At 35.7% G+C, this 22543-nt stretch overlaps 3 protein-coding genes across 3 annotated transcripts in view; 1 reads left to right on the forward strand and 2 right to left on the reverse strand.

Moving 5' to 3' along the window:
- Positions 1-1404: 1404 nt before the first annotated feature.
- Positions 1405-8058, forward strand: LOC137387672 (proline-rich transmembrane protein 1-like). The gene is made up of 5 exons (XM_068074156.1): positions 1405-1542; positions 1701-2009; positions 6115-6194; positions 6839-7022; positions 7580-8058. Exons 1-5 carry the CDS (start codon positions 1506-1508, stop codon positions 7630-7632), a joined length of 663 nt encoding a protein of 220 aa, XP_067930257.1. The 5' UTR covers positions 1405-1505; the 3' UTR covers positions 7633-8058.
- A 1039-nt stretch (positions 8059-9097) lies between these two features.
- LOC137387802 (tetratricopeptide repeat protein 32-like) lies at positions 9098-14809 on the reverse strand. The gene is made up of 4 exons (XM_068074310.1): positions 14567-14809; positions 10413-10535; positions 10129-10283; positions 9098-9528 (listed from the first exon to the last, which is right to left on the reverse strand). Exons 1-4 carry the CDS (start codon positions 14602-14604, stop codon positions 9380-9382), a joined length of 465 nt encoding a protein of 154 aa, XP_067930411.1. The 5' UTR covers positions 14605-14809; the 3' UTR covers positions 9098-9379.
- A 455-nt stretch (positions 14810-15264) lies between these two features.
- LOC137386800 (DNA mismatch repair protein Mlh1-like) overlaps positions 15265-22543 on the reverse strand; it is a 52830-nt gene continuing 45551 nt past the window's right edge. Inside the window, exons 13-16 of the mRNA XM_068072948.1 lie at positions 21633-21696; positions 21260-21424; positions 18510-18707; positions 15265-15715 (exon numbers count right to left, since the gene is read on the reverse strand). Coding sequence (XP_067929049.1) covers positions 15557-15715; positions 18510-18707; positions 21260-21424; positions 21633-21696 — 586 coding nt within the window. The 3' untranslated portion in view covers positions 15265-15556. The remainder of the gene's footprint in view (positions 15716-18509; positions 18708-21259; positions 21425-21632; positions 21697-22543) is intronic.

Genomic DNA, 22543 nt, shown 5'->3' on the forward strand with positions numbered 1-22543 from the left:
AACTATTTGTTTAAATTTCTAACCAACTGATCAAAATTCAATGTTGCATTAAGTTATTGTTTAAACAATATTTCTGATTCTGATGTTTTAATTTGGTATTGTAACTGTTAGATTGCTTTGATGTGATAGCCCTTAGAACTTGAATGGAGCAGTGTCAAAACTTGATGTCAGTGGTTTTGTATTAAGTCAATTGTAGTTATTCACTGAGAAAGAAGCAGTTGATTTGCTCGCGATAGCGTTTAAAGGATACAATGTACAGCTGCTGCAGTTACATAGCTTTTCCATGGCTTCTCATAACTTACCTACACTACAGAATTTTTTGTTTTTACCACCCATTTTAAACTTTTTCTGTTTACCACACTCTTTTGAGCTATGTAAATTGCTCATGACTTATCATTAGCCCTCTATACGCAAAATATAGCCAATCGTGCATGTGGTTGTCAATTTAATTGGGTAGCTCGGTAGGACGGTATGACAAGAATTTCGTTACCACAAATATATATATATATATTCGAATCTGTCCAATACGCCCGAGGGCATTATATGAACATAAAATTTGAGATAAAATGATTGATAAGAACGCTAAAACCTAATTTGTTGCAACACTAAGATCGTATTAAAAACTGAGGGAGTCATCAACGCCCTGACCCACAACATTCGGTGCCATTCTATTATAAAAAGAGTGCCTATATTGGTCTATCCTAAAATGTGGGTGGACTACTCCATGACGGGTTTGGTGGGATGGGTTAAAAGAGATATAGTTATTGAGGTCTAGTTCATATAGACCAAACTCAATTCTTTTTAAAAATTTCAAATCCAAATCTTCTCTTCTATCTTTTAGTTCTTGGATGTTATTTACACGCATGCACTCCAAATGATTTTAATTTGGAGTTATTTTTTCGAACTATGACAGTGATAGACAAATCCTAATTTCCGATTTATTACTTTGACAATTAAGTTTGTTGCTAATACATAATGGTAATAATTTATCCTTGTTTGTAATACGAAATTAGATCATAGATTACTGATTTAAAATTGTCTATTGTGGTACAATGTAGATGTAAAAAATTTCCATATCCGTTAAATTGTTATTATTGTTGTGGTGCAATATGTAGCTCGACAACAATTATGATGCTGTTTCAGTAGCTTCGCTCATCTAAATTACGTTGATGTGCATAATTATGAAGGTACATGTATAATTATTATAATATCGTGCAATCATTACTCGCACCCGCTATATTTTGTGTTTGTATCGTTGTTTTTCTCAACAAGGGGCCAACAAGCCCGATCGTCTCAATATTCAAAGCGAATATTCGAAGCGACCCAATAATCAAACGTTCCAGAAAGCGAGTTTAAAATACGCAGGCGTTCGTTCTCGTTTTGTTGACGCTTCGTTCATCGTTCGCTCTTGTCAGCACTCAGTCAGAAGTCAGATTGCACCTGTTCAATCCCCGAATGAACTATTGTCTGTAAAATCCCTTAACTTCCAGTAATAAACTTTCAGTATGACATCTACCTTTCCAAGTGCGCCGCCAGAATATGGTATGTTACTAGTATGTCGAAATATCAACATCAGTGAAAATTTTTATTAAGTAGGTTTTGTCTGCTCCAGGATGCCTAATAAATACGTATCGCTGGCATGGTATAGTAGTTACTTTTATCCTAGTTATACTATTAAATTACTTGCATATGTCTATTAGATGAGAAAGACGAAGCCTCTAAACTTACTAACACACTGCAGACGTCACAGGATATGAAAATTCCACCGCCCCCATATCCAGGTGTAGAACATCCAACTGAAGATATCACGACCCAGCTGACGACTTACCCACTACATCCATGCCAAACGCAAGAAAGTAGTTCTTTTCAAGCCTTCTCTTCTCCTCAAGGCGCCTATCCACTCCAAGGCAATTATCCACTGCAAGGAAGCTACCCACCCCAAGCAAACTATCCACCCCAACCTGGATTCCAGCCCCAACAGAATTACTTGCAGGGCTATCCTCCTCAAGGTAAAAACTATTGGCTTGGCAAGTTATTGCATTCCTAATTGTTGAAGTTCAACCATTTTTTCAAAGCGTTTTCATTGTATCTGCGGTGTGGTGCTTTGATAATTATTTTTTGTGAAAAAAATCTCTTATTCATTTGAAGTATTTATACACTAACAGTTTAATGGACATTTCTAAGCGGGCAATTGTAGTAGTAATTTTTGCCTATGTAATGCGTATTGGTTCACTTGCACTTTCAGCTGGCTAATAGAGAATTGACCTGGATACACTCAAAAGTTTCGACTTCTGGCCACTTTTACATAGGAATTTGAAAATTTGAGTACATATTTGGCACAAAATATGGAGTTAGCTCTAATGTATAACATTGAGTTCCTCAAGACATAAGTTTGTTAAATCCAAACATTTGAATGCAGCTTTTCCTCACATATTTGGTTCTACGGGCTCAAATAATATTCTTACCTTCCTTTTGAGTTTTAAAATCATGGAACTCAACGCGGTAAAAAAAGAAAGAATTCAATATGTTCCTTAAATTTAAAGCCAAGAAGTCGTTACAAATGTAAACAAATGTCTACGAATCAATGTTTAACTACAATATCAAAAGATGTCTGGTAGTTTTTATGAGGGACAAGGTGAGAGTGGTCCGAAGAACCTAAACATTGAAATGACTGAAAGGGGATTGTTGGCTGGCTGTGATAATTAAAGTGACTGAAAGGGGATTGTTGGCTGGCTGTGATAATTAAAGTGACTGAAAGGGGATTGTTGGCTGGCTGTGATAATTAAAGTGACTGAAAGGGGATTGTTGGCTGGCTGTGATAATTAAAGTGACTGAAAGGGGATTGTTGGCTGGCTGTGATAATTAAAGTGACTGAAAGGGGATTGTTGGCTGGCTGTGATAATTAAAGATAAAATGTAGAAATATAAAAATGAAAACAAATATACATTTGCAATTAACATTGCAACTAACATTAACAGCTTTAACTTACAATAAATGTAACAAACACAATTTGTTTGTTACATATATATTTTTTATGTAAATATATTTTTTATGTTATTGTATGTTCACATTCTTTAAGTTCTACCAGTTCCATCTCTATCGTGACGTCTCTGTACATTCCATCTGTAACGTTTATCACCGAGGTTACATCTCCATCCATATTCAATTTAAAGGGAATGTGAAAACGAAAAGCTTTTTTGTTGATTATTGTTTCATTTATTTAGTTGTTAATTCTATGCGCGTAGCTTGAGTGTGTATCGTTAAGCTGTTGATTAAACAAAGTACCATGTATTACAATAAGATCTTCCTCTCCAACACGCAATGGCATCGACTTATGAAACTTAGAAATAGAGAATGGATTAGCGCAGCTGTTCTTACATTAAAATTTTGTTGTTCCAAAATTTTGATTAAATTAGAGATTTTTGATTTAAAATATTAAAGCTTGAGAAGTGATAATTTGCCTAGTTGTAGCTTAACTTTGTCAATAAGAGGAAGTCTGAGATGTAGCTTTTCTATTTCTGATAGTAAACGCAATCGTAACCGATCATATTGTCAAACAGGAAGAACACTTTTGAAACTATCTTGACTTTTGATAAAGACTTCTACTAGTTGTAGTCTGCATAGCTCCTGCTATCAAGGTGAGAATTGTTTGCAGCAAGCCCAAGTGTGTCTCTCATCAATATCAGTGACACTCCGTTGCTACTATAATTGGTAATCGCTAATTGTTACTACAAATGCGAATTGTCGCTACAATTACGAATTGTTGCCACAATTGCTAATTGCTACTTCAATTGCTAATTGTTGCTGCAACTGCTAATTGCTACTTCAATTGCTAATTGTTGCTACAACTGCTAATTGCTACTTCAATTGCTAATTGTTGCTACAACTGCTAATTGCTACTTCAATTGCTAATTGTTGCTACAACTGCTAATTGCTACTACAATTGCTAATTGTTGCTACAACTGCTAATTGCTACTTCAATTGCTAATTGTTGCTACAACTGCTAATTGCTACTTCAATTGCTAATTGTTGCTACAACTGCTAATTGCTACTTCAATTGCTAATTGTTGCTACAACTGCTAATTGCTACTTCAATTGCTAATTGTTGCTACAACTGCTAATTGCTACTTCAATTGCTAATTGTTGCTACAACTGCTAATTGCTACTTCAATTGCTAATTGCTACTTCAATTGCTAATTGTTGCTACAACTGCTAATTGCTACTTCAATTGCTAATTGTTGCTACAACTGCTAATTGCTACTTCAATTGCTAATTGTTGCTACAATTGCTAATTGCTACTTCAATTGCTAATTGTTGCTACAACTGCTAATTGCTACTTCAATTGCTAATTGTTGCTACAACTGCTAATTGCTACTTCAATTGCTAATTGTTGCTACAACTGCTAATTGCTACTTCAATTGCTAATTGTTGCTACAACTGCTAATTGCTACTTCAATTGCTAATTGCTACTTCAATTGCTAATTGTTGCTACAACTGCTAATTGCTACTTCAATTGCTAATTGTTGCTACAACTGCTAATTGCTACTTCAATTGCTAATTGTTGCTACAACTGCTAATTGCTACTACAATTGCTAATTGTTGCTACAACTGCTAATTGCTACTACAATTGCTAATTGTTGCTGCAACTGCTAATTGCTACTTCAATTGCTAATTGTTGCTACAATTGCTAATTGCTACTTCAATTGCTAATTGTTGCTACAACTGCTAATTGCTACTTCAATTGCTAATTGTTGCTACAATTGCTACTTCAATTGCTAATTGTTACTACCATTGCTAGCTGCTCAAGTTTTTTATGCAGATTTACCATCAACAATCATACACGATCAATAATACACCGATGAATTGAAATATTTAAAATGGTTCTTTTACAAATATGAACCAAGATTTATTTTATTTACTTGAGATGTATAGGTGATGTTGATAGCAATGCTATCAGAAGAATTATATACACCTTGTGGAGCAGCAGGAACAGCACTGCGATTAAGCGTGCCAACTTTATGGTGACATTGAAGTGACAATAACTAACACTGAAATTGCATAATTAAAAATGAAAATGTAAAGATTCTCGAAGGTTTATGTGTACGCCAAGCTCTGATTACATACAACAGCATTTCTGCATTTTGTTCTGGATATGCTAAGAAGCATAGGAAAGCCTAAAAAACTGATAAATAGCATCCTTAGTTTATCATGATAAACCTTCCATAAATTAGTTATTTCTAAAAATATGAATCCGTTACATGCATCATCAGTATAGTTAATAGGTCTATGATATTTTACCAAGAGCTAACCCATTTTAGTGTTTTAGCTATTCTATGACCGCTTAATGACTTTTAAAAGGAATGGTAACAGCTAATTTTGACTCTCAGCTGCCATGCAGAGGAGATAATCTCGGGCTATTTACTTTCATTGCGAATATTAACTTGTCAGAATTTTGTATGAGTGAATAATTGTATTTCTCTAATATATTTGTGATATTTGTGATATATTAGATGTTTGATATATTTCTGATAATCATTTGGTATAAACACAGTTAATTATATACGCGTCTCTAAACTGACCCCCCCCCCCCATAATACACTACAGCAAAATCGGCACTATTCAACCCCTTGTTGCTTATACAATACAGCCAAATATAATAACTTGAATTCCAACAAGTAATAACAGCTGGTACATGTATATCAGTGAACCTACTAATCTCAATATTTTGTGCCAGTGTCTGTCAATCATTAAGCTATGGAAGTCAACACTGCTTCAAGAATAATGTTCTCTTCGCAGATGGACTTTAGTGTGCTCTCCTATTAATTTCTAAGCTAATATATTTGCTATGCTCATAAACATTAAAATATATCACCTCGCCATAGAATATCATAAGAGCTCAGTCGTTCAAACTGTCATGTCTGCTGTTACTTTAAATTAAATGATATTAGTGTTTTTTAGTAAAACCATGGTGAATAAAGCTAGCAGATACATCAGCATAAATGTAGGCCTATTGCTGATTTTTTAAAAAATTGAAATTTTTTATGTGTTTTATGTATCGTTTAAATTTAGAGGTCGGATCATATTGCACAGTATTATCTTGTGAATATATTATAGGATGCCAAGGACAGATGTATGTCGCACCACCAGGAGTAGTCCAAACAGGTCCGCAGCAGCTTGTCGTCATCCCTACTCAGGTACCTGCGCTAGACACCAATACAGCACTATGTTATACCACATGGTTGAACTTGTTCATGCTCCCCACTTTAGATGTCCGCAACAAGCTAGACACTGCTGAAATCCTGTTTGACTGTCGCATCTATCTGTGTTCGTTCCATGAGACGGATGTCAATAGTGTAGTGAAAATTAATCAAGATACTTGCTTGCTTTTTGTGTGTAAAATGTAGTTGAGACTTGTTTAATGGTGGTGGAAACATCTAGCTGTTCAGCCAGATGTATTTTTAATGCTGTTTAATCTCTAACAACAAGAGAAAATCACTATTTGAAAACCATGGAGCATAAATAAATTAACAGCAATGCTGTTGCTATAATATATATTATATTATATATAATATACATGTGATCTGGGCATTGTTAGAGTTTTCTTTTGTTAACTAAAAGGATGCAGCCGCCAGTAGAACAAAATTAATATCTGAATTCAGTTTTCTTTGTCAGCTTTTGGTCATATGCTGTGGTGTATATTGCTTGCTACGGTCACTGTACTGATGCTGCTCTTCTACAGTCAACACTATTTGTTGTAACATTTTCATGTAAAGAGATGCAGTGTGTTCAACTAGAATACAATGTATGTATATAACATGGTGTATGCTCCATCCAACAGCCCGGTGTACATCAGCCAGATCATCTTCCCTTCTCCATATTCAACATGCTCTGCTGCTGTTTCTGTATCGGCATTGTTGCGCTCATCAAGTCTTTTGATGTGCGGTCTGCAAATGCTGTGGGAGATTTTGAGAGAGCTAAAAGGAGCTCAGAAGCTGCTTTACGGCTCAACAAAATCGCTCTCGGTGAGTGGAAACAGCTGGTATTTTTGCTGAGCTGCCGACCCCAGTCGCACTGACCTTATTTTTATCACATTGTTGTCATCTCAATCAGCTGACCGCTTTTACCACCCATGTAAATTTTCTCTTTTAAACTTTTGAGCATCACTTGTCAAAACTGATAGGTTTTGATAAGACTACCTATTTGGAATGTCTCACTGCTGCCGTTTCGCTGAGTCTTCTGTAGATGTTGGCATTTAATAATCAGGCTTGGTTTGATCTGCTGTTTCATTATTTCGATTTCAAACTCATCCATCGCAACAATTATTTTTACAGACAAGATAAACTACACTTGTTGCTGATCAACCCTTTACTAGTGTACAGTTTTGTAGCTTTCAATATTTCTAGATATTCCAGCATATACAAATCCTGATCTTCAATACCACAAATAATGTACAGAGACTGTTTATACTTGGTGACTCATTTGTTGAGTGCCGATTCAACTGTATCTATTAGCTGATGGATGTTGATGAAATGTCTTATGTAGCTGGTGTATCTGTCATGGCCATTTTATTACATTGTAGGAATTGGAATGGTGATCATCTGTCTATATACAATTGCCATATTTGTATTCTGAACCTATTCTGGATTGAACAAGCTGCCAAACTGACCCGCTAAATATTCACATCAGTTTAGTCTTAGCTCTAACACTGTCAAGCAATCAGAGACAAATGCATTAATTATGCGCATAACCACTTGGGAAATAACCACTTGCCTGAGGCTATTATGACACAATAATATTTTCAGTGTAATATTTCAATGCAACCAGCTAGGCGGGAACTAAAACTATCACTCCATTGGCTCCTGATGATTCACTCTATTTGAATCTTCTACTTGTAATCTCATTTTATGCTTATGTTGATACTCAAACGTTGATAATATGATACTCGTACCTTTGTTTTTTTTTATACATGTTTAAACGTTCTAGATGTTTTACCTACAACTTTCCTATCTCATGCAGTGTTAATTTGTTTTGCCAAATAATAAACATTCAAGTATTGTGCTTGTTCAACCCATTACATTACACGCACCTTGCACAGCTGGCAATGCTTTATTCGTGCAACCTTTTGATTGGGCAACCTGCTTTCAACTTAAATTAAATAAATTATTCAAAGTTCATAGAATACACAACCATGTTGCTCACATGATAATTCATGAAGTGCTGACTTATACTACACTTGATGCCGTAGCAAACATAAATATTCTCCAATGATACATATCATGTTTGGAATATACCATCGTGTACTGTTGTAACCATAGCATCTCATATCCATACCATTTTGGCCATAACATCTCATATCCATACCATTCTGGATATAACCTCAGATCCATACCATTGTGACCATAAAATCTCATACTCATACCACTGTAACCATAACATCCCATATCATACCATTTTAACCATAACATCTTGTATTCATACCATTGTAACCATACCATCTCGTATCCATACCATTGTAACCATAACATCCCATATTCAGACCATTGTAACCATAACATCTCTTATCCATACCATTGTAATCATAACATTTCATATTCATACCATTGTAACCATAACATTTCATATCCATACCATTTTGGCCATAACATCTCATATCCATACCATTCTGGATATAACATCTCGGATCCATACCATTGTGCCCATAACATCTCATATTCATACCATTGTAACCATAACATCCCATATACATACCATTGTAACCATACCATCCCATACCATTGTAACCATAACATCTCATATTCATACCATTGTAACCATAACATGTCGCGCTATACAAATAGGGTAACACACAGTCATGTAATCACTTCACTATTTGTCACATGACTCGTACACTCTCATTTCCCCAAAAGATGGGATGGTTACTATTAATTATCTACATAACTTTACAACAAGAATAGCACACACTATAACAAGATTATTGTAAACATGTTTTCACCCTCACAAGAAAGAGAGTCACATATGTGGGCAGTTGCCGGTTTAGCGATGTGGTATTGTTGAAAGCTGCCACCATGTTAGGAAATGGTTCAAAAGGATTCACCAATAAAAGCATCTTTAAGATTCATATATTAAGCAATAAAATACATGACTATAAAAATATCCTGACTGAACGAAGAGTAGACAAAATGTCATCAATTTGCTCAGCAAAGAGATGATAAAAAGGACCTAAGTAACATCTGTGAGTCGGCAGGTGAAAGTATTGTAGATTGACGAGAGCTCAGACATCTAGAGAGTGTTAGAGTATCATAGCACTATGAAATAAGCATTTATAAATTCTATGGAGCATTGAGAATGTGTGATGGAAGGATTTTTATTTAATAATGATCTATATAGCAGCGCCTTGAAAAACTGGTTGATCCACTTTCTTCAGGTTACCATCAATTATTGCTTGATCATGACATTGTAATGCATCAGAGAACTCAGGCTTTAGTACAAGAGCCCGGCTTGCATCATCAACTGCTTGTTGAAATCGAGCTACAAAACATGCGAATACCATAGCAGTTAATAAAATCACCCATAAAATACAGTATTAAAGTGTCTCAAACACTCAATTGGTGTGAAATTTTATTACCATTTCTGGGAGACAAGTGAAAACAAATACTAAATACTAGTAAGAATTACTCACTACTGATACCTCATATTATGGGTGACAAAACAGAATACAAAAGTTCCATTTGCGTGCAGTCCTAGACTGCAAGCAGCTTGTTGACTTGATGGTAAAAATTGAAACTTAACCAATGCCTACAATATAATATTGCCATAATGGAAATGTGATGGAAGGTGCTGTATAAACGATATATATATATCCCTAAATAGGACTCCAGAATTTGATGAGGCTTCATCAGTATACAAAATGCCCAACTCCTCTTATTCTACAATTTTCCTCTCTGGAAGGAAAGAGAGTGCTCTTAAATAATAAGCCCGATCTTGCTGTGGTTTGGGACCCAAGGCTAGTGGCTGAGGAGTAGCCATACAGGTAGAGGTTTGTCTCTAGGAGACGTGATCTATAAGGTGTGAGAGTATAGAGACTATCATGAAGTTAGAGCATAGGCTTGCTGAGGTATAGCGATGTACCTAGTCTGTAGTGTACGACAGCTCGGTTGTAGTAATAGACGGCAGATTCGCACGCCCTGATAGCACTTGTGTAGTCATCCACAGCTCCATCAAAATCCACAGCTAAATACTTGGTGAAACCTCGTTCGTTGTATGCAGATGCAAGCTCATTTTTGCTAATAAATAGAGATATTAATACTTACTAACAATATACATCACTGTGTAAAATGGCTTTTTCAGAAGCATAACCAAATAGATCACGAAATGACAAGCTATACAACCACTTTGTTAAGAGTATGTCTCACCTACATTTACCCTTTAAACATTTTGTTATACATTCTGTGTATAAATTTAATGCATCTGAAAATTGTCGCTCAGAGCGAAGGTTTGCCGCTGTTTTGAGAAGTGACTCCGAGTTTTCCATTAATCTAAAACGAATATATAAATAGGAATGTCAACCAGCTTTATTCATAAATAACTCCATCTGAACTTATCGTAAAAAACAAATAAACTACTTTTGGGTGAGTTTATGTTGATTTTTAATGCCACCAGACCTGATACAGGTTGAAAAGGACATTAAGTAGCCATACTATGACATAACTTAACCTGGTAGATAGGTAGGTAGTAGAACCAGGCACCGCTGATATGAACTCTAATTTCAGTCTAGGTATATCTATACAAACATTTTCATTATAGCAGATGGGTGATTGCATTGCGCAAAATCATCTTACCGCGAAGATGCACAAAAGAGGTATGAATAGCCATTCAAATGGCCACCTGCCCAGGATGTCATTATTAAAAGAGGAAGTAATTAACGTGTAATAGAAAAGTACTTTTGACCCATTTGAAAAAAAAATTTCTTATATAAAAATCATCAGCTCCATATTACAACCATAACAGGCTAATCCATATGATTGAATGCTTCTTATAGAATGGCCCGCAGACGAATCCAAAGTACTTTTTAATATACCTTTGAATCTGACAAGCTAATCGGTATAAACATGTGGAGCACTAGGAAGGAGGATGTGAAGGAAGGATGAATCTTTGAATACGCCTAACTAATATGCACATCGCTAAAGAGAATCGTACGAAAAACATAATGGTAAGTAGGCCTATGTATAAAAAACAACAGACATAAATAAATCGCATAAAATGAAACCAGAGTTCAACTTTGTGGACTAAATAAAAGCACATTACTACTAAACAAAAACTATGGTGAAAAAAATACTTTTGTGAAATTGATTGGCAGCAGGTAATAATGTTTTTTACTAAACATGCGATTTTATATGGATTGCCAGGTCAGATGGCATGAGTTTTGAGTAGAATACAAAAACGCAAGTCTGAAGTCTGTGCACATGCAATTCACTGCCATATAAACAAAACATTCAACTTTTATAGTTAGAAAATGAGTGAACTTTATTACTACTAGCTGCGTTTTGGGTGCCTGAAGAGGCTCTGCTTGCTGTACAGTTAGTAGATAAAAACATTAAATATGAGCTTCTATAACTTGTGCTATTTGAGCCTAATTATTCAGCATCATAGCAGCTCCCAGATGGCAAAGAACCAGCAGAGCTTGTGATGAGTTTAAGCATCAATGACAGAACATTTGAGAAATTTTCTATTAAATGGTGAGTCAGTTGATTTTTATTTAACTTATTGAAGAGAAAGCATGATCTTCACAGGCTTGACCAACTTTAATACACACTCTGCTATTTCTTCTTGATACTAGAACTGGAAATAAATTAAATAGAGTGAACTGCTCAGCAAGGTGTCAGTCATGCTAACTGCCAAACTTGAGTGTAATAGTCATGAGTGCTCGTGTATTGGACCCAATAAAAAACTTATAAAATTGTCTATCCAGGATTAAAACTGATCAATAAAGGTTATTGTTTAACATAACTTTAAAAAAGTTGCTTCACAACAAAATCCAACAATCAAATGGATCAATTATAATCTTTACTCTGATGGATGAATAAAGCCAGCATGCAAAAATGCCGATTTTCATGTTTCAAGCAGATTGTTTATAAAAACAAGGTTCACACTACCCTTTAACTAGCAAGAACAGAACAAACCTTGACATTAAGATTTTACCTTTAACAAAATAAGATTGTGTTAACTACAACTGAGCACTTGAAAAGTTATGCTGTACCCACAATGAACTGGCAATTCATAAGAAATCCATGAGTTTTTGCTACGGTTAGTTAAAAAGGAATGCTTGGCTAGATATGAAATAACTGGATGACCATGCCAAAATGATGCAGAGAATGCTACTTTTTGCGTGGTGGAAAATTCTATATTATTAATCTGCAAGGGAAAGTTTTATCTGGTTCTTATGACGGTAATTACAAAGACGAGTACAAAAGAAAAATAAAAACTGATGGTGGGATTCCATATTATAATGAAGCAGTATAAAAAAGACAGTCATTGCAAACTACTTAAAAATTTGAAAGAGCTGTATACCTAGGAACTATGAGAACCCTATGAACATTGATGCCTAAATACAGTTCTTAGACCATAAATATAGAGACTGTTTGTTATTATTTACTGTATTTGAGTTGATGCTCTGTGAAATATACAGAACACAATTTTTTTAGTGCTGATAGAATACTGAAATAAGGGCATTAAATCTAAACAAAATGATGACGCTACGAGGCACTAGAATTATCTTTCAAACTTACACATTCCATGAGCCCTGTGAAAGTCAGCTCAATAGGCTTTGGGTTTCAGGTAGATAATATAGGGATATATCGCTATCAATAATTTTAGGTACTAGAACTGTAGCTACCAGACGAAGTAAGTTCTATTTCAGTAGCTCAAAGTCATTGCTCAGATGACGGTAAGTACTTAGTAATTGTTACTGAAGTTTGCCGAGAGCATGGTATCAATTTGTTGAACTAAAGAAAGCTGCATCATTCCAACCATTTCAGCAGAGCAAGGTGTTTTAAGTTTATTTAATGTTGAGAATATTGACCTAGCGTCGACGGATGTTCATTAAAATATGTTATCTTACAGCATCTTCTTGCTGAAAACATTAGCTAAATTTTCTTCAATTTTATCAACAGTGTATAATGTATTGAAGAATCTTGACTTTCTATACATTACGTATTCTTGAATTTTGGGGAACCTTGATCTCGAAATTTTTCATCTTAATTCTTCAAGTTACGCTGCAACTAGCATTTTTTTTACATTCAGGACTAGCATTACAACTAGGATTTATTATGTAACTAAGCAATGACTTAAGTAACATCAATGATGACAACATATTTCAGATAGGTGTAGCATTTGGAAACAGAGTAGGTAGGAGCACCCAGCCAGAGATGTGTTTTATGTAAACCGGTTGATGACACTCAGTTCTTTTGAGATTCCATATTGCGCCGTGTAGATAATCGTTCAAATAACATTTACCAGTGGTCTGTATAAATCTTTTCTTTTCATCTTGTCCACAATGAAGTCTCAGATTGGTTAATGATGTCATTGTAGGATCAGGAGCGAGCAGGATGTGTCGCCTCCATTGAAAGTATCTCAAGCAATAGTTTGCTTTATTCTGAAATTTTTTCTCTTTACATCAAGATGCTGATGTTTGAGATTTTTGTTAGCTTCTGACACACCTCTTTTACCTTTCAGCTTACAGATAAGATGCACTCCATGGTTTTGTGTTGTGTCAGTTCAAGAATTTCAATATTTTTATTTGATGTGGGATCCTATATACTTGTTGTATACCCCAGAGGGAAAGTAATATGTTTGTATGCAATAAAATTGGTTTTCTTTAATGCCCAGAATAAAACACATCTGATCATTTCAATTTTCATCTTGGTGCAGCACATTTGTCTGCAATATGGGTGATGATTGTGAGGTCTGACTGAACAAAGCCACCGCCAAACACCAAATACCTGACCAAATACTTACCCTGTCTATGGTACATGCTAAAAGTTTTTCTGCAAATGAAATAATCTCATTTTGTTAACATTGAGGCTCATGGCCTGCGTGTTTGCCCAAAAATCTTGCATGTCTAGATCTCGTAATCTGTAGGTTTTACAGTCTGTAACATGAGTGATTGCCAAAAAGGCCAACATAGTAGTTTCATGATTGGGATGATCACTGCTATAAACCAAAAATAACATAAGGTTCAGTAATGGGTGCTAGAGAACTCCTGACGCTACCAGCACAGATCTAGACTGACCACCACTTAGTACCACTATTTGAGATGTTGTATTTAAGAAATAATGAGTGCAGTCGAGCATGCAGCAGTCAATTGTATGGATCTCAGATATTCTTTGCATGAGAAGTAAATGTGCAACGTTGTCAAAGGCTTTTGAAACAGTTAAGACAGCAGCATGAACATTTGATTTTCTGTCAGTTAATCTGGAGATCTCATGAACAATAGTACATATCTGAGTTTCACAGGAAGGTCTGCTACAAAAACCACGTCGTTTACAGTGTAACCACCTTTCAATCTTACCTAATAATTCTCTTAGTAAATATGGTCCAGACGTTCATAGGGGATGATTGTAAAGGGAAATTGGTTTATAGCAGTCCTAAACAATTGAAACTGACTAATTATAGTGAATAATGTTTCATAGACATCTACTTTTAACTATAGTGAAGTGTTACATATTGTTTTGTTTAAGTATTTTAATCTTCAACGTTTAGAATTGTGGTAATTTATAGAAAACAAACGTTGTCGATTTATGAATATCCTAACAAACGGTCGACATCGCGTAGAAAGTTCCAAATGCCGCTCGCTAATAAAACATCTGACATAGTTTGGCTGATAATCACGCCGTCGTTCGGTTAGATAAGTCGCCAATCGTCCTTTATCTGCAAAACCTTTTATATGCGGGAGTTGCGTGTCCAGCGATGATTGTGCTCAGTAAAATGGACTGACAACTATCACAGCGGGCAAACAAGACGCGTGTTATTGTCAGTTGATAACTTGATTCTATGCAGTCTCTAATATAACCGTAGTTCGTAGATATATAAACCATGAATATATAAGCCCTATATAAGGTTTATATATCTATGAAGATAACCCAAGTAGACAAGCCATAAGGTAGATCTACCTATCATGTGATAATTTTGCTTAATTTTTTGATGATTTTCAGCATTAGTAGGGTTTTGGAGTGATGCAACATTGATCAGGGTTTATCAGGATCAGTATAAAAAATTGTTGAGAAAAATAATATGTTGGAGTTTTAGGAAAGACCACCCCGCGCCTATGTTGTGCACGAAACATTGAAATTATCTGTAGTGAACAATGATAGTGCTATCTATCTAAAACAAAATAAATGTTCCACTTCACTTACAGTTTAATACAAAAAATGTGGCATATGGATTGTTTTGACCAAAAATATAATGCACATGTGATATATTTGTTATAAAATGTTTTGTTTATGCACATCCTAGAGTGAGATTCTGTTAAGGATTACAGCTATTGGAGTTGGACAGACAGCTAGCAACGCTCAAACACTTTGTAGAGATTTGGCAGACTGGCTATCTCTAGAAAGCTGCCATCTTTGGCTCTTTCCTCTGATGGTAGCAATGACCGACGCATAGCAGGGAAGAGAACATTCTCTACACATTTTTTCCATTCCTGCTCTTCCCCTGTAACCTGTCAAATATGGTAATACTATTGTGTAACCTGTCCAATAAGGTTGCAGCATTGCGTAACCTGTCAAATAAGGTGATAGCATTGTGTAAGCTGTCCAATAAGGTTACAGCCTTGTGTAACCTGTCAAATATGGTAATATCATTGTGTAACCTGTCCAATAAGGTTGCAGTATTGCGTAACCTGTCAAATAAGGTGATAGCATCGTGTAACCTGTCCAATAAGGTAATAGCTTTGTGTAACCTGTCCAATAAGGTAATAGCATTGCGTAACCTGTCCAATAAGGTAATAGCTTTGTGTAACCTGTCCAATAAGGTAATAGCATTGCGTAACCTGTCCAATAAGGTAATAGCTTTGTGTAACCTGTCCAATAAGGTAATAGCTTTGCGTAACCTGTCCAATAAGGTAATAGCAATGCGTAACCTGTCCAATAAGGTAATAGCTTTGTGTAACCTGTCCAATAAGGTAATAGCATTGCGTAACCTGTCCAATAAGGTAATAGCTTTGTGTAACCTGTCCAATAAGGTAATAGCTTTGTGTAACCTGTCAAATATAATAATGTCATTGTGTAACCTGTCCAATAAGGTTGCAGTATTGCGTAACCTGTCAAATAAGGTGATAGCATCCTGTAACCTGTCCAATAAGGTGATGGCATCGTGTAACCTGTCCAATAAGGTAATAGCTTTGTGTAACCTATCCAATAAGGTAATGGCATTGTGTGATGCAATTGAAGGTTATGAAAGTGATTAGCAGTTTGACAGGAAACTCTCATATACTTTTGAGAGTTAAACAGAAACAAATTAAATATGAAAGGTTAGCTTGGGTAATAATTTGTAACCAAGTAGTTAACTGTGTATATATACCAGCACCACAGAGTTGCTTAACCTCAAACCAAATACACAGAGATATTGAATGTTCATGAATACCAAAACTACCAAGGGCCACTCAATCTTGCATATTTGTATTACATATACCCAATGTAGCGGTATGATTTCCAATCATGTCAGGCTAAAACAATTACTGTAAAATTATCTATCAGCACATCAAATTCATATTGCGCATCGTAATCTAGCCATATGTTACATCATAGTATAGCCATATATTATCTCAGTCGAGCCAGAGATTATATCATAGTCTAGTCAAATACTGCACCATAGTCTAGCTATAAATTACACAATAGTCTAGCGGCTAGACTATGATGTAATTTATAGCTAGACTGTGATGTAATATATGGCTACACTGTGATTTAATATATGGCTAAACTATGATGTAATATTTGGCTAGACTCTAGCCAAATATTACATCATAGTTTAGCTATATATTAAATCACAGTGTAGCCATATACACTGTATTACATCACAGTCTAGCTATAAATTACATAATAGTCTAATCAAATATTACATCATAATCTAGCCATATATTACATCATAGTGTAGCCATATATTACATCTTAGTCTAGCTATAAACTACATAATAGTCTTAATAACGCACGACTCAGTGGTTATACTCTCTGTCCCACGGCCTTATCGGCATCTCGTTTACCATGTTTTAATTTTGATTAAAAAAGGCTTGTCAAAGTTTTAATAGCGATTTTAGGCCAAATTAATCTGTCTATTTATGTATAATCCGATCAGATGGGTTAGTTTTAGGATATTGCGTCAACTTTTCAAAGACTTGGTAACATATTTAAATAGGTTAATATGTGTTTTGTATTGTTATTATACTTAAACGACTCTACAAAAAATGGTTAAATTTTTGGATAGGATTTTGGTACAAGGGTTTGGTAACGGCCATTGACGGATAATTTTTCGGGAGTTGTGTTCGCATATGCATTTATCATAAAGCTCCCAAAAAATCGCTTCGCTCGTGTTTGGTCGTTAGATTATAGTGTAGCCATATATTACATCATAGTCTAGCCATATATTACATCATAGCCTAGTCATATATTACATCATAGTTTAGCCATATATTACATCATAGTCTAGCCATATATTACATCATAGCCTAGCCATATATTACATCATAGTCTAGCCATATATTACATTATAGTCTAGCCATGTATTACATCATAGTCTAGCCATATATTACATCATAGTGTAGCCATATATTACATCATAGCCTAGTCATATATTACATCATAGTGTAGCCATATATTACATCATAGTCTAGCCATATATTACATCATAGCCTAGCCATATATTACATCATAGTCTAGCCATATATTACATCGTAGTCTAGCCAAATATTATTTCAGTCGAGCTATATATTACATACTAGTTTAAACATATATTATATTGTATTAATCTAGCAGACAATTTGAGTGAACATCGTGTCAATTAGCGATCTGCTCATCAATATATAGCTCGTCGTCACCATCCTGTAGCGTATTAAGTAGGAGTTAAGGAGAATGAACTGCACCCATCGACTAGTCGTGTCAAAATCTCCATATAGGAAGTTAGTCAGTCCTGATATTACCTTCATATTCCGAAACTGTTACATATTGGAATGAATATTCTTACAAATATAGATTTCATTTTGTTAATTCGCAAACCAACCTTGAGCAGACTTTTGGATTATAACTGTAGTTCTCTGTAAAGCTAAGGTTATCATTAGCCAAATATGTCCACCATACAAAAGAACAAGTGATATATGTATATTATTTCGATTTTTACTTATCTCAAGCTGCTCACCTCAAAGCACTTCAGCAACAAAAAGGGATGGACATAAGTCTCCCATCAGTAAACCGAACTAGCTGTGAGTGTGCCAAGAGATAATGTATTTGTTGCATTTAACTAACCCTTTGAGACTTTGGAATAGGCAGTATTTCCTTCTGCATGGCATAAAACATACTCGTTTCTGTACAAATATCTTTAAAACAATTCTTTTCATCCTCCCAATTCACCTCAGTGACGAGACGAACGAGAAAGAGTGGCACTCGCTCCAACTCTGGAATATAGCCATCCAGGAGCAGCGGAAGTGTGCAAAGATTACCTTCCTGTTAGAGACACACATATATATGATAACAGTATACCAGCAGCAGAATATGACGAAGAGTATTTATTAGAACATGTAAGGTCTGACTGAAACAAGCCTCTACCAAATACTTACACTGTCCATGGTATATGCCAGGACACTTTTATGCTAATGAAAAGCAATAATCTTAATTTTGTTAGTGTTGAAGCTCACGCCTTATGCGCTTGCCTAAAGAATTAGCAGGTCTGGATTAATCTGAAACCTATCTAGTAATCTGTGGGTTTCACAGTAATTAACATGAGTTAGTAATTGGCAAAAAGGCCAACGTAGTAGTCTAAATGATTGGGATGGTCCCCGCTATAAACCAAAGATAAACATAAGGCTCAGTACTGAGTCCTAGAGAACTCTAGACTCTACCAGCAGAGATCTAAACTTGACACTACTTAGTACCACTGAGGGCAGTTATCTAAAAAACAATCATTATTAACAGAGGCTAGAGAAGAACGTAGAAGGTGTACGGAAGAAGATGATATGAAAAAGTGAAAACCTACCTTGTCTATCTGAAGGCTAAAATTATTAGACTAGCAACTGCAAATTATAGACAGTAAATCATAGACTGTACATATTGTAGATTATAGTATATTATAGACAATATATTATAGACTAAAATAGACACTCCTTATCTATCTATAAAAAAATTATAACCTAGAAACCAAAGAGCATAGACTATAAATTATAGAGTACTAGCAGTAAGCCTGGCATTGCTCAGGATTTCTTTAAAGGTTGACTTGCAATAAAATTCACATTACAGTTATTTAGTATCAAAAGATTCACTATGTATTACTCTGTTGTGTTGTAGGTGCCAAATACGTGGAAATGTGATTACAAGCCCTTAAAAGCTCAAAAACGAAAAGCCGCCGTAGATTGGAATCTCTGTATTTATCTGACGTAGTCATTACAGTTTGGTTATCGTCTTGTCACGTGATGTTCTCACGTGTATTGAAAGGCCAATAAAAAGCTCAATATAAAACATATCGCAGCACTAGTTTATGACAAACACTTCGGGTTTTCCCGAAGTCCCCGTATTACATATAGATGCTCGCTACTTTACAGTTTTGTTTTGGCATTATTCAATCGTCAAGTCGTAATTTGATCACGTGACTCAATACTTCGCAAATAATTTTTGCAGCACTTTTCGATTATCACAGGTAACCAACAGGCTCGTCATGGTTATCAGACAATGATATGTACTACTTCGAGCTAAGGTTAAAAAGTTTAACGATTTTTTACGGTAAGTTATAAGATATCAATGCTAAAAGTGACAGCATTACAATGACGATAAAACAGACACGTAAGAACAATAGACATGGTTTTATTGAATGCGTGAAGTATATTTGTGAAAATATTTCGATGAATGAGGTTGCATGAATGTGTAAACAGAAACCATCCTGTAACAACTACGTCCCATTTGAGCTGTTTTTGAAAGCGAATCCAAACTACGGCGGTCTCGTGTGGCTGCGATTAACTGTTCGTTTTTGAGCTTTTAAGAGCTTTTAATCACATTTCCATATATTTTGCACCCACAACACAACAGAGTAAGACATGGTGAATCTTTCAATACCAAATAACTGTAATGTGAATTTTGTTGCAAGTCAACCTTTAATCTTCAATCAGAGCTCGGAGGGTGTGTGTAGATTTTCAATAGGAATTGCTGTACTGCTTTCACTTGGACAATCTATGAGCAAGTTTATTGAAGGCTATTGTTCTTCACGCATGCGAAGACGGACTCTTGAGTTTCTAATCAGACAGATCATGTGATCAGATAGATGGTGGTACTTTTATATGGAACACTCAAGTTTTAAGATAGCCAATTGAGCCCGGAATTGTTTAGAGTGGGCCTGCCTGTTCACATTAAATAAGGCATAGACACGGAGCTCTGGCAGTCTGCTCTTATATAACTCTTCCTTTATTTTCCCCAGAACGAACCTCAATGTAGTCATTTGTGAAAAGGTGTATTAGTTTTTATCGGTAAATTTGTTTTGCACATCTATCCAGTTCAGCAAAATCCAGTGTTGCGCCACGAATGCATGGGCTGGGAGCTTGGCCGTGGAGGTGATCAAGCTGCACATACCAACCCTTCAGACACTAGCTCCCTGCGCCAACACTTGGTACACTTATTTGGGAGTTATTTCATGAACTTAAATACTTCTTTATAAACAACATTTTTTGCGGTTCCTTTAAAACAGTATGTGAATATATTTCATGGGCTACCAATGCGTTATCAGCCAAAATAAAGCTGGCCATGAGTGAAACATTTTTAGCGAGATGAATGTCTGCCACTGCAAGGGCCTGTCCTAGAGATGAAATGCATGCGTTTTTCCAGACCAGAAGACGAAAACCAGAAGACGCTGGTTTTCTGGAACCAGACGAAATTTTGAAACCAAATATTTTTGGCGAGCTGGCGTATGCAACGACCAAGTGGGTCTTATTAATATACATACTTTAGATTATAGACTGTATATAATAACTGTATAGATGATAGACTGTAAATTATAGATTGGAAAATAGACCCACCTTGTCAATCTCTAGGCTAAAATACTCCGACAGCATGGCAGCCTTAGCGAGAAGGAACTGACAGGCGTATTGAGCAATATCCTGCTTGTCGCCATCTTGAGGGGTCCAGCCACACTCAGGAAGTTGCAAAGCGAGTAGAGCTAACTCCTTGATGGAGGTCTTTTCCTGCAGAGATAATGCTGAGCAACTGACTACCCAATTCTAAGGTCAAGGACCTCTTTCAGGGACAGCTACATAGAAGTTCGCGTTGCTGCTTACTCTGTGCACTTTATAACAAGGCAAAATATAATTACCGTATAAAGCATTTGATTGGATGGAAAGCTCTCAGACATGGAATAGTATGTTCCATAATAATACTTTCACGAAAACTTACCGAAAGCTTAAGGGTCCCAAAGTTGCCAAAGTCATAGAGCATTATCTGGTAGAATAACTCTTGCCTGTGAATAAGAAACATCAAGGAAAAAATTCAGAGCGATCTGTAGCAACATTTGGAGAGTTAATTGGCCATACTCTGTCTGCAGTTTGATGAAATGGTGCAGGCCGGGGATAGTTAAGACTAAATATATAGGAAATACCGTAGGTAATTCTAAGAGGAGCCAACTACCTGATCACTATATCACTCATCTCAGTGATACATAAAAATAACCAAAAACTAATGTGAGCCTTTTGAAAGAAAAGAATAACAAAATGCAGCACGAAATCTTAAAAGCATACATAAAAACACAAACAACACGCATCAGCAAATACAGAAATGATATGGCCAGCCCCTTCACTATTTGCAAGAGGACAAAAGAAACAAGTGTTTTGTAGGTTTAAAAAGGTAAAATAAACCGCTGTAACGGGATGGCATGAGCTATCTATTGTGATCAGAGGTATTTGCAGGGCTGTCAAAACCAAGCGACACAAAATGAGTCATTCTGATTGCAACACTTTGCTGAGAGACTACACACTGTATGCAGTACTACCTTTATGAAATGGACTTCAACAAAAAAACAAGTACAGTGCACCTCCGAGTTACTGTCTCTGTTTTGCGGGCTTTTGCCTTATGATGTAGAACACCATGATTATTTGTTTCCTTGTTACAGCATTTTTGTCGCCATTCGAGATCAACAACGTTTCACGAAATTCAAATTTGGTGGGGTGTTGCACCAGCTTACGAACAATTGTAGGTAGTGTAGTGTGAAGGTAATGTAGTAGGTAGGGTAGTGTAGGTAATGTAATGTTTATAAGCAGGTTTTTATTACCCGTGCAACGCAGGGCATTCACCTTGTCAATCAATAAAGG

Source organism: Watersipora subatra, chromosome 2 (genome assembly GCF_963576615.1).
Source record: "Watersipora subatra chromosome 2, tzWatSuba1.1, whole genome shotgun sequence".
In the NCBI taxonomy this organism is placed as follows: Eukaryota; Metazoa; Bryozoa; class Gymnolaemata; order Cheilostomatida; family Watersiporidae; genus Watersipora; species Watersipora subatra.